Source organism: Oncorhynchus masou, chromosome 15, assembly GCF_036934945.1.
Source record: "Oncorhynchus masou masou isolate Uvic2021 chromosome 15, UVic_Omas_1.1, whole genome shotgun sequence".
NCBI classification, from domain to species: Eukaryota; Metazoa; Chordata; class Actinopteri; order Salmoniformes; family Salmonidae; genus Oncorhynchus; species Oncorhynchus masou.
Genome location: NC_088226.1, coordinates 25,868,007 through 25,881,563, shown reverse-complemented (window position 1 = coordinate 25,881,563; position 13,557 = coordinate 25,868,007). Strand labels below are relative to the sequence as shown.

The 13,557-nt window shown below is 41.1% G+C and overlaps 1 protein-coding gene across 1 annotated transcript; it reads left to right on the top strand.

Moving 5' to 3' along the window:
* Positions 1–1,637: 1,637 nt before the first annotated feature.
* On the top strand, positions 1,638–13,158 carry ccdc137 (coiled-coil domain containing 137). The gene is made up of 6 exons (XM_064988914.1): positions 1,638–1,789; positions 5,057–5,190; positions 5,394–5,637; positions 6,491–6,573; positions 6,669–6,748; positions 9,643–13,158. Exons 1-6 carry the CDS (start codon positions 1,719–1,721, stop codon positions 9,841–9,843), a joined length of 813 nt encoding a protein of 270 aa, XP_064844986.1. The 5' UTR covers positions 1,638–1,718; the 3' UTR covers positions 9,844–13,158.
* The last annotated feature ends 399 nt before the right edge of the window (positions 13,159–13,557 follow it).

The window sequence follows — 13,557 nt, the reverse complement described above, 5'->3', positions numbered from 1 at the left end:
GGGGTTTCAGAGTGGGTGGGAAAGCAGTTGAATCAGTGAAGGTAACCTGTAGTGGACGTGTGATATTTGTTTTTGTGTTTCTTCTCACCAAAGGGAGCAGGGGCCACATGTTCGCAACTTGGGTCAAGATGTGTTTCTTGCTTTGCTCTTAGAACCATGGCACCATTGAAAGGAGTGATTTCTGGGGTAGCGTTAAGTATGGAGGTGGAGCAATTGAAGTTGAAGATTCCTGGTGTTTGTGATGCCCACATTTGCAGCATTTTGAAGGAGGGAGATTCCAAGATGTGCAGGAGGGCATGGGATAGAGGACTGTGTAGTTTTGGTGGATAAAGTTGTGTGTGTCAACTGTAGGGGTGCCCATGTTGCTAAGAATCAGAAGTGTCCGGTGCGAGAGAGGTAGGTTGAGGTGGCTGGAGTCAGAGTAGTGCACAAGGTGTCGTATGCTGAGGCAGTGAACAAAGTAGAGGAGGATAGGTCAAAGGATCCTGAGAGAATCCCTGTGAGTAGTTGTTGGCCTATCGGAGTGATAGGCCAACGAGTAATATATGCTTCAATGTTGGATTCTTAGAGTTCATAGCATTGGTTATCAACTGTACCGCAGAAATGGAATGTAAAATCACAGAAAATAGATTTAATAGTCCTGATTCCTGTGACTAATCCATTTGTGGCTATTTAACCTCTGAATATCAGCTAACCAACATTATCAGGAGTTATTGCGAGCCTATTTGCAATGTGTTTACACAATGGGAAATGGGAAAGTATTTTATTTTTTCGCTATGATCAGCTTGTCAAAAATTGATGGATACAAACTTGAAACCACTGATCATGACAATGGGGTGAAACTCCTGGACAACAGTTGTGACTGTCCATTCCATATTGTCCATTTTACTTTGACCTGTCCTGTTTTTAGGATATGTTGTTTGTTAACATGGCAGCTCATTAGTCAGGTTAGGCTATTTGATCAGAGAAACCTGCATGATGCAAAAAGTGTCCATCTCATTACATTGTCATACATTTTATCTCCAGGCTGTAGGCTACAGAAAAGGCCACATACAATTTTTTTTTTACCATATCCTATATGTTCTACATTTTTGTTAGAGAATTTTCGTGATGGAACGAACGTTGGTGGAGCGCTTCAAAGATGCATCTCACCAACAGCACCCTGGAGAGGCGTGCTGGGAATGGACAAGCAAAATATTTTGCCTTTGACAATTTGGGCACTGCTTATCAAAGGGCGGCATGAGCGCTCACCTAAAAACCCCATATGCCACTGGTTGAGAGAAATTGTCATTGTTTTGGGCAGAATTATGTGTGTTGTTGGAAGTGCGTCTTGGTCAGTTTAGCTCAGAAAAGGCTATCTGCCGCCACAGGCGGGCCGGCAGTGGGTATATGAGAATTGACTTCAGAAGAGTTAGAGGGTGTGTTGAGTACCTCATCCTTCCAGGCCATTGGCATGGTGCATGAGCAATAGGGTCAAAGTATTGGAATGGGGTAGTGGATTTTTAACGAGTGTAGGGTTAGTTGGAAGGTTTTTATTTTTCCCCTTTTTATCACATGTACAATGGATTTATATTATAGTCCAGTTGGGGGCGGTAATGCAACATATTTGATGCCAACTGCAGTTTAACCCCAAAGAAGAAGAATTTCTCAACGTTAGCCCACGTGTGTTGTTGTTTCGAAGGAATCCGCGCTCATTAAGCACCAATAATAAGAAGATAATGGGAAAAAATAAACAGACGAAACTCGCAGAGGCATTTAAACAAGGTGCTACGACTGGGCAATATCCAAGGTAACGCTGACCAGCTGGTTCGCTCTTCTTTGTCCTACAGGCTTGTTAGCTATCTAAGTTAGCATGCTAGCTATCTTGAGAGTTAGTTACCCAGTTAGCAATGAGCACTCAGGAGGCCGGGGTCCCTCCAGTCCAGAATGGTCGCACCCCAAGCGACCGCTTTCTTGCCAATCGCCTCATTCACTGGGCCGTTTTCACTAGTGCCGTTTTCCTCATCCGGCGACACTATATATATATCACTCACACAGGGTTGGGTAGGTTACTTTATAAATGTAATCCGTTAGTTGCTAGTTACCTGTCAAATTGTAATCAATGTAATTTTTGGATAACCCAAACTCAGTAACGTAATCTGATTACATTCAGTTACTTTTAGATTACTTTCCCCTTAAGAGGCTTTGGAAGAAGACAAAACTGTATGTTAACAATTGAACCACATCTATTGCAGGATAAATCAATGTTAAAGTTTATATAGCTGGCCATATATGGATGTTACATTTTACTTTATGGGTTGGTTATGTAGGCTTCTTCTAACCCATTGCTTTCTACATATAAAGTATGATTAAATTAGACTTGGTTTTTAATGTAAAGATGTATCAGAATTCCAATAAATGTTATACTGCCTTGATCTTCAAGAATAGGACTTGGAAATGTGGAAGTATAGAATAGCTGAATTGTTTTACCTGCGCATAACCCCAAAGCTATGGATTTATTACGCAGCCCTACTCTGTTTATGATTTTGTCATGGATGGCTGATTGGGTTTATTGATTCCTGTTGAAAAATAAATGCTGCGCTCATGGAATGGCATGCTTGAGCACTACTGGAAAAGGCCATATGCTGCATTTGCTATAGGCCTAATGTTAAACGTTTTGTTGGTGACACTTTAATGTCTTGATAATCTACAGATGAAACAATAACAACGGTCGCCCCGTCTCTGTTTTGGTAAAAAGCTGAGTGATGGGCCTGGAGAAATGTAACCACTCTCAGATTAATAGACAGAGCTACAGTCAAAAGTTTGGACACAACTACTCATTCCAGGGTTTTTCTTTTCTTTTTACTCTTTTCTACATTGTAAGACATCAAAACTATGAAATAACACACATGGAATCATGTTGTAACCAAAAAAGGGTTAAACAAATCAAAATATATTTGAGATTCTTCAAAGTAGCCACCCTTTGGTTTGATGACATCGTTGCACACTTTTGGCATTATCTCAACCAGCTTCATGGGGTAGTCACCTGGAATGCATTTCAATGTGCCTTGTTCATTTGTGGAATTTCTTTCCTTAATGCGTTTGAGCCAATCAATTGTGTTGTGACAAGGTAGGGGTGGTATACAGAAGATAGTCCTATTTGGTAAAAGACAAAGTCCATATTATGGAAAGAACAGCCAAAATAAGCAAAGAGAAACAACAGACCATCATTACTTTAAGACATGAAGGTCAGTCAATCAGGAAAATGTCAAGAACTTTGAAATTTTCTTCAAGTGCAGTTGCAAAAACCATCAAGCGTTATGATTAAACTGGCTCTCATGGGGACCACCACAGGAAAGGAAGACCCAGAGTTACTTCTGCTGCAGAGGATAAATTCATTAGAGTTAGACCAAGAAGGAGACCAAGAAGGAGAGTGCTGCACCTGGCCTCCACAAACATCTGACCTCAACACAATTAAAATGGTTTGGGATGAGTTGGACCGCAGAGTGAAGAGGAAATCGGCCAACAAGTGCTCAGCATATGAGGGAACTCCTTCAAGACTGTTGGAAAAGCATTCCACGTGGAGCTGGTTGATGGAATGCCAAGAGTGTATAAAGCTGTCATCAAGACAAAGGGTGGCTACTTTGAAGAATATATAAAACATATTTTGATTTGTTTAAAAACAATTGGATTACTACATGATATGTGTTAGTTCTACAATGTAGAAAATAGTAAAAAGAGAAACCCTTGAATGAGTAGGTGTGTCCAAACCTTTGACTGTTACTGTATACCTCTTTTTTTTTTTATTTTTTTTTTAAATAAACACTGGTACTGGAGACCTTCAGATGAGTCTTGTAAGCAAAACAGAACACCATTGTGTTCCTGCGAGTCAAATTTCAATAGAGTGGTGTTAATAGTTTGTAGACCAAACTGTTCAGATGCTTCATACGATTTTGTGAGAAGACCAATTTTCAGATTTGTCTCATGGTCTGACAAACACCACTCTAGCTCTGCCACCTTTCACTGCAGATGCGGAAGGGCGATATCGGCGGATGCAGTGGATTGAGACGCAGCCCTTGCAAAGACACAGTTGTCTCTAGCTTAAACAGACAGATTTATTTTGGGGGGTACTTTTTACCCCTTTCTTTTCTCCCCAATTTTGTGATATCAATTGGTAGTTAGTCTTGTCCCATCTCTGAAACTCCCATACGGACTCAGGAGAGGCAAAGATCGAGAGCCATGCGTCCCTCTGAAACATGACCCTGCCAGGCTGCGCTGCTCGCTTTACCCGGAAGCCAGCCGCACCAATGTGTCCGAGGAAACACTTTACAACTGGCGACCGAAGTCAGCGTGCATGTGCCTGGCCTGCCACAAGTCGCTAGAGCACGATAGGACAAGGTCATCTCGGTTTTCATTTGAAGCATCATTTTATCCTTTGCTTGTTTGTAACAATTGCAAAGACATTGGCAACTTTGTATTTGTAGTCAACTTCGTTCTGAAGTTATCAGCGGTCACAGAGAGAATGAAGTTGCTTATCTATATGTTCAGCTGAGATCTTCTGTGTATAAAGTGACCATAGATGCTTTTTTGCCCTTCTAACGACGCACTAACAGTAGCTGTTCTACAAGTGGTCTGAGGCAGCCGTTAAATAATGTGCAGTTTTAGTAATGATGGATTTGGGAGATTTAACGATGCTCCTACTAAGTTTCTAAAGTTTAATTTAGCTTTGAGATGCTTTTGGCAAACCGGGCCCAGGGCCACCATGTGACGGCTAAAGTGACTGGATATAAAATACTTTCATAACTCGCCAAAGTAAAGATGTTGCGAGAGTGTTGACAAACTTTTCTCTGTATGCTCAAGCTTCTATTTCTCAAAAATATATCAAATATTTTGAGCACTTTGTTTAACGCCAAACCAGTTATGGTCCATGCACATGCGTCTGATGCACATGCCGCTCGTAGTGCACAGTCAATGCATGACCATGTGACCAAATATTGTGATGACTTCTTGTTTACACATGATTTTACTTAGAGTAAATAAATGTCTTTCTTTTTCTATAAATGAATTGCCCCTCTAGCAAGAAGCCTAAACGAGATGGCAAGCCCAGACAGAAGGATCATCTTGAGCAGATTCCCTTCCGCCTTCGAGAGATTATGAAAAGCAAGGAGAGGATGAAGATGGGGCCCAGCAAGGCCAAGAAGATGAGGAAAGGTCAGTCATCATGGAATTCTAACCTTTTAATATTGTTCTAAGTCCTTGATTAGGCCTATACATGAGTGCCTGTAGTATTAGCGAAGGTATTTGATACTTGTAAAAACTGACTTGCCTTTCTTAAAAGTTGAATTGAAGCTCTGTCTTCCAGTACTCCTCATTTTCTGTCCTGTTCCTTATATTCTTTACTTGGATCCCATTAGCTGACGCCATCGCCCTTGCTCCCAAACCCAAGCCAGGGGATGCTACAATCGTAGATATCCCTGTTCCACACTTCCGTAGAAAGAAGAAGGAGAGTGAGAAGACGTACCTGCGGAGGATGGGCAATGAGGCGCAGCACGTCCTCTTCCTCACCAAGAACCAGATAGAGAGACGGCCGGAGAGGGAGCTAGAGGAGCAGGAGAAACCTGCTGGCACCGGGAAATGCAAGTCTGACAAGAAGAAAGAGTGAGTGGAGCCAGACAAACATTCTGTCCCTCAATTCCAACCCAACCCCTAGCCCCGCCTTTCACATAGGCCTAGACTTTTGTTTAAACCTTTTTGGACTTTGTTTGTTGGTTTAACGCAGCGTTTCCCAAACTAGGGGTTGCAAGAAAAACACTGAAATAGAAGGGGGGGAAATGCTTTGGTTCATAGAACCGGGGTTACGTCAGTAGCAGCTAGATGCAGTTTCTTTTTTCTTCGGACACGTAGCTCTATCTATTGAACGATTTAAGCTACATCACTGAAAGTTAAGACTCTAAGGAACATGTGTGTGTCTTCTGTTTCCCATTACCATGCCCACAATGCGGGCAGGACTCATTAGAACAGAGTAAACAAGACCAGGCACTACATCAAACTGGAGAAAAAAAGAACATCAATGTTATTTTTCTGCACAGAAGATCATACAAAATTATTGCCTGATGTTTTGAACTTCCCAATGCCTTTCTAATGGATTTGTCACTTCAAACCATAACTTTCTTTCAGATTGAAATAGTGTCACGGGTACTATCGGACTGATTTACAATAGACTGTCAAAGCCCCCCCTGGGATCTAAAAAAAAAAATATCAATGGAACAATTAGTTTAACACATCAAACAAAGACTACGTTTAAGGTTAAGTGTGATGTTACCTGCTTTCTACAGCATGATGACCATGTTAATTTGCCCCCATGTGATAATAAAATTGACAAACTATCCAACCCCTTCAGATCTACAGTAGTATCTAGGGAGGAGGGGTTAGGGGTGATTTGAAATTAAGCCTTTGTATTTAGTCTAAAATGTCCATCCTTAATCATTTGTCCTCTCCTGTGTGACTGCAGATATGATAAAAGCCGGCTGGACAGGCTACATAAAAAGAAACTGGACAGGCGGGAAGAGAAGGCAGAAAACGACATGTTCATAGGTATGTATGGATTTTCAGCAGAGCATGCTGCATATCAGGTAATTAGAGATGTATACATGCTGCCACCATCTTATTCTCTATCCCTTAACTTTTAGATGAAGTTGCCTTTGGAGAAGTTGCCATGGCACCGCCGACTCTGAGTATCAAGCCCAGGAAGGCACTGATCAAGCCCCAGGTAAGTGTGTGTGCATGCGAGTATGTAAAAAGAGCTATCCTCATTTTAATTATATCACTCCCCAGAGGGGTATACTACGATGCAAGCTAGATTACTCTGGATTTGCTGAAGCTAGCCTGCATCGGTTAGCTAAACATTCCAGCTCAGGCTTTATCCATGTTATGAAGGTGGATATTGATCGTGCACCTGTCGCCTGCTCAAGCCGAACTTGTTACTGTGTGCTCATGCGTGAAGTTTCAAGTGAATCTTGTCATTACTAAATGTATAATGTGATACGTATGTTAATATAAAAACGTATGTTTAAATTTAAAAAAATATTTAATTAGTCCTCTCCTCAAATGAAGAGGATGATGACGAGAGGGAGAGAATCAGATTTAATTGTTCCTCAACTCACGGCTCAGGCACTGGGCTCCCCAGTGGCGCAGCGGTCTAATGCACTGCATCTCGGTGCTGGAGGCGTCGCTACATCCGGCCGTAATTGGGAGTCCCATAGGGCGGCCCACAATTGGCCCAGCGGCGCCCAGGGTTGGCTGATATAGGCTGTGATTGTAAATAAGACTGTCTTCTTAACTGACTTGCCTTGTTAAATTAATAAAAAAAGTTTAAATAATTCAACAACAAAAAAATTCAGGGTAAGTGGAGTTTGCCCTGACTTAGACTGCAGGTTAATTCTGACAGATTCATTGCCTGGTTAAAAGGTGAGCCACTTTAGTGTCACCGGTTATCCCGAGTTGAACTCTGAGTTGACCAGTGTGAGCTCGCTAACTCCTCTATCTCACGTCATAGTACACCACTCTGGCATCTTAGAGTAGTGCTGATCTAGGATCAGTTTTGCCTTTTTAGATCCTAATGAATATATTTCACCTTTTATTTTGACCAAGAAGTCGTACTGAGACATGGGTCTCTTTTGCAGATGAACCCTGCATAAATATTGTACATAAAATTACAAATCTATTAAGAAATGGACACATTTATCAACATTGAGGTCTCCGATCATTACTCTGAATGGACCAGAACATCTAATTTCATTGAGTCCTGTAAGTTATTCCACATAAATATTCCGCAAAAATAATAAACGCAGCTTTACCCAACTCTGTGGAGACCGACGGGGCCAAACCCAGTCTCGTGCTTGGTTTATCTACAAAGCCCTCATGGAGAAATTTTGTAGCGATCATTGTTAATTCAATTTAGACTTACAAATGACCAAACCCAGTCTTAGGCTTACTCTCCTTACATACAAAGAGGCCCAACCCACTATTTGATACAAAAGACAATGGTGAGTTCTATAACCGTCACCAGTAATAAACCTAAGGGCACAATGGAAAACAGCATCTAGTAGTTTAAGTGTATATTATGCTGCATGCATATAGATAATATCCCCAGAAACTATAATAGACATAAAAGTAGCCTGGACAACTTCCTTCCTATTAACAGAAGTCAGACATGCTTTGTTTCTGTAAGAGAACACAACCTTGAACTTTATCAGCTCATTGACATTTTTTTTTTAAATGACAGTTTTGTCATCAAGCCAGATACCAAAATATTTGTAGGAAGGAACTCGCTCAATTTGTGTACTGTTCAAACTAGTCATTTACACATGTTATTTAAATCTGGGTTATGGGACCTAGAAAAAAGCATGTTTTGCATTTAGCATTAAGTTTAGATCCAATAATAACCTCTGCAATGCTTGGCAATCAGACTTCAAATGAGAGAAATAAGCTTTTTGTGTGTAACATATTTTATTTCAGCTCATGAATCATGGGACCAACACTTTACACGTTGCAGTTATATTTTTGTTCAGTATAAGATTGTAAACAGTAATGGGCTGAGTATCAAACCTTGGGCCACCTCTTTATGTTGGCTTCAGAGTGGCGCAGTGGTCTAAGGCACTGCATCTCAGTGCAAGAGGCGTCACTGCAATCTCTGGTTCGAATCTATGCTGCATCATGATTGGGAGTCCCATAATTGGCCCAGCATCGTCCGGGTTTGGCTGGGGTAGGCCGTCTTTGTAAATAAGAATTTGTTCTTAACTTACTTGCCTAGTTAAATAAAAAATTATAATAATCATTATGTAACTCAAAGCTCTCAGATTTGACCCCATCTACTTTGATGGCCTGAGTTCTGACATTGATATAATTATGAAACCATTGGCAAGTATCAATACCCAATGCTATGGAGGACAGCTTATTCAACAGAATAACATGGTCTACAGTATCAAGCTTTAGTCTACAAACATGACAGCACAATTCTTTCTATCTCAGTAATTTGTAATATAATTTACAACGAGCATGGTAGGCGAAGTGGTGCTATGTTTGGGTCTGAATCTGGATTGGATAACATAGAAAATAACTTGGGTTGTTGACCAATGATTGTAGTAATTTCGCAAGACAAGGGAGCCTGGAAATGGGTCAATAATTATCGAGATCACCACTATCCCCGCCCTTATGGAGTGTTATCACAAAAGCTGCTTTTGACACTTATGGAATATTTCCTGATAGTGTGCTACTGTGCCAGCAATGAGGGGCAATGCATACTTACGCAAACACGGGTCAGCCCCTAATGATTTCTTGGCTAATAAGGCAGCAATAACATATTTCTTTGATTTGCCAAAAAGAAAAACACTGACTACCATTTCCCAAGTCACGTGAGATTGACTGTCCAATGGTTCTAATATTTTCGCAAGACAAGGGAGCCTGGAAATGGGTAGATCATTCTCAAGATCACAACTATCCCCGTCCTTATCAAGTAGCACAAAAGCTGCATACCATACTTTTGCAATAATTCCATGGATGATCCTAGATCAGCACTCCTACCTTGAGACGCTTTGTGAATACAGGCTCAGATGAATGGCTCTAGACTATTGAATAATGTTAGTCCTTCACTCTCCCTTCCAGGGTGTGTGTAAGGGTCTCCTGCTGAACTCTCTGCTGGGCCAGACCCAGTTCTCCACAGCCAAGCCATCCATGGCCAGGCAGAGGATGATGGAGGAGGAGAGGCAGCGGGTGGTGCAAGCCTACCGCCACCTGAAGAAACAGAAGCAGCATCAGCAAGAGGCCAAAGCAACTGGGATAGAGAAGCTGAAGAACCTCCAGTGAGACTCCAGTGGTCCCATTCTCTGCCTTGCTCCCCCAAGGTGTGCACTTCTCACTTACACTGTCCAAATACAGTGATGCAATTTTTTATGTGACTTTATACTCCAGCTATTTTTATTTGAGATCAGGTGACAGTATTCCAATATTCCTTGTACACAATGACTACATCACGCTTGTGACTCTACAAACTTGTTGGATGCATTTACAGCTTGTTCTGGTGTTTTCAGATTACATGTTGTCCAATATGAAGTGATTTGTGAATAATGTATTTTGTTTGACTCACTTTTATTGCAAGAATAGATTACATTTGTGAACACTTCTACATTCGTGGATGATACCATGATTATACCATGATTAGGAATGAATGATGAGGGTCAAAGATCATACCCCCAAAAAATGTTTGTCACCCATTATTGGGAATGGTGAGAGTTTGACATGCTTTGTTTTAGCCTCTAACTTTCTCACTCATCATTATTCATGATTGTTGTTTTTTCTTAATCGTGGCATTATCAGGATTGATTTAGAAGTGTTCAGAAACATCTTATCTACTCACTTAGTCATTTTATTTTCTATTTTCAGTAAATCAGATAAATATGAAAGTACCCTCAAATTAGAGGTGACGTTCTGTACTTTCACCTGATACAAACATTTTCTCAAATCCAAATGCTGGAGTATAGAGACACATTTTAAATTGTGTGGACTGGTGTAAGACATATGGTGGAAAGTCTGTAAACCCCTGTAGCCTGTGCTTAAATCAATGTTTTTTAATTCAATTGAGGTGAGTGAGCAAGTGCACATTTCAGGGTGAATGATGGGGAATTTGGCTGCATTGAAGATGAAGCACCAAATCTAAGTGGAACCACATGGAGGGGACAAGGGTTAGCTCATCTGATCACCAAGCAGTTCATATTCCTTTCCCAATCTGCAGTGAGTTTTTGTGGACACTGGGATGGATTTTGACTGGTATTGAAAGGACCAGACCACCTCTGCACATATGGACTGTTTCTCCTTGAATAAGTAGCTTTCCTTCCTACCTACCTGCAGGCCTTGCCATTTATGTCAGGTACTTCTGACTGTCAGTGCCACTGTTTTCTGTATTAACTATCTTCTCTTGTGGCAATGCATGACTGCTTTGACATGGACTAAATTATGACTCTTTGGGGACTTTAAAACCTCTAACTTTTCCATCCGTTTGGATGGAATGAACTACATACAGTGCCTTCAGAAAGTATTCAGACCCCTTGACTTTTTCCATATTTTCTTACGTTAGAGTTTTTCTAAAATTGATTAAATTGTTTTTTCTCTCATCAATCTATGCATAATACCCCATAATGACAAAGCAAAAACAGGTTTCCAATTTTTTGTTAAATTATTCTAAATATCACATTTACATAGGTATTCAGACCCTTTTACTCAGTACTTTGTTTAAGAACCTGGCAGCAATTACAGCATCAAATCTTCTTAGGTATGACGCTACAAGCTTGGCACACCTATATATGGAGAGTTTCTCCCATTATTCTCTGCAGATCCTCTCAAGCTCTGTCAGGTTGGATGGGGAGCGTTGCTGCACAGCTATTTTCAGGTCTCTCCAGAGATGTTCGATCGGGTTCAAGTCCGGGCTCTGGCTGGGCCACTCAATGACATTGAGACTTGTCCTGGAGCCCCTCCTGCATTGTCTTGGCTGTGTGCTTAGGGTCGTTGTCCTGTTGGAAGGTGAACCTTTGCCCCAGTCTGAGGTCCTGAGCACTCTGGAGCAGGTTTTCATCAAGGATTTCTCTGTACTTTGCTCCATTCATTTTTGCCCCAATCCTGACGAGTCTCCCTGCCTCTGAAAAACATCCCCACAGCATGATTCCGCCACCACCATGCTTGGCCAGGTTTCCTCCAGATGTGACTCTTGGCATTCAGGCCAAATATTTCAGATGGTTGTCCTTCTGGAAGGTTCTCGTATCTCCACAGAGGAGCTCTATCTATCCTTGACCAAGGCCCATCTCCCCTGCCAGGCGTTCAGCTCTAGCATGAGTCTTGGTGGTTCCAAAACGTCTACCAAACGTCTACCATTTAAGAATGATGGAGGCCACTGTGTTCTTGGGGACCTTCAATGCTGCAGAAATGGTTTGGTACACTTCCCCAGATCTGTGCTTCAACACAATACTGTCTCGGGGCGCTGCGGACAATTCCTTAGACCTCATGGCTTGGTTTTTGCTCCGACATGCACTGGCAACCTGTGTGACCTTATATTGACAGGTATTGCCTTTCCAAATCATGTCCAATCATTTGAATTGACCACAGGTGGACTCCAATCAAGTTGTAGAAACATCTCAAGGATGATCAATGGAAACAGGATTCTCCTGAAGCTTAATTTTGTGTCTGATAGCAAGGAGTCTGAATACTTATGTAAATAAGGTATTTTATTTTTTAATATTTCGTAATGTTGCAAAAATGTAACTTGTTTTTGTTTTGTCATTATGGGGTATTGTGTGTAGATTGCTGAGGATTCTTCTTTTTTTTTAAATCCATTTTAGAATAAGGTTGTAACATAGCAAAGTGGAAAAGGTCAAAGGGTCTGAATACTTTCAAAGGCACTGTATTATTTACGGCCCTGCTGTACCGAGCAAGAAAAGTTTGCGCCTGCCATTCCCACTAGGTGGTAGTCAGGACAGAAACATCATCGGGGTGCTTCTTGTTATGTTATTAGCAATAATAATGATTGTTTCTGGAGCGAATGTGGTATTGTTTTGAATAAAATGTAACATCGTAACTGCATACGGTTCCCATACATTTCTGCAGGTGCTGTTTGTTATATTTGTTGCTCAAATAATGTATTTCAATTGCGTTTGTCAATATTTGTACAGAGATAGTTGTTTCACCACTCTTTAGTTCTAAAATCACATCAGACAGGTGTGGTTTTGTTTTCAATGCAGAGGAGCTAATAATTGTATAGCCAATAGTTAATCTATAGGGGAGCTATTTGTAGAGGTTGGGCAGTAGGTAAGGTAGGGGTTTTCTTTTGTTAGACCTACGTAACAGACTCCATCCACATATCTTATTGATGTCCCCAAGCCTAAATAAATCAGCCTGGCACCCTCTGTTTACATCTGCAATCCCAAAAAAGGTTGATTTACAAGACATGAAAGGACCCGTTGTCTGAGGATCTTTGGCCTGGGGAACAACTAATGCAGCCGGCTGGACCTAGATATTTCTAGCTGGTTTGTTTAGAGCTTCTCCTGTGTAAGAATCTACGAACATCTCAGGTTACATGGACTTGTTGATATACTTTCAAAAACCGAAAATAAATATTTACAAACCTTTTAAAAATCTGTCTTTGTCCACTTTAAAAAAAAAAATTCTCTCCCCTGCTTTGTCATCCCTATGACAAAGTGACTGTACAGCTATACAGAAATAATAGATTATATAATAACTTATACTGACTGTGGATGGATGAACTCTGCTGTTTAATCAGCTTGACTGTAGCCACAGTTTTGAACATGCCTGATGTTGTGTAGGTCTGTCTAGTGTGTTGTCATGGTGACAGTAAATCCCTGTTGCCCAGTGAGAGAGAGACTGGACAGGTGGTTGTGATTTCTCGTGAAGGCTGGCTGACTGGACTGTATTCGCTAAGCTCAATGACCAATATTTTCATTGCTCATAGTTTCAGGGGGGTACTGTACCATAGAATTACATGGGAATAATCTCTATGTACTCCAGCCTTCATGT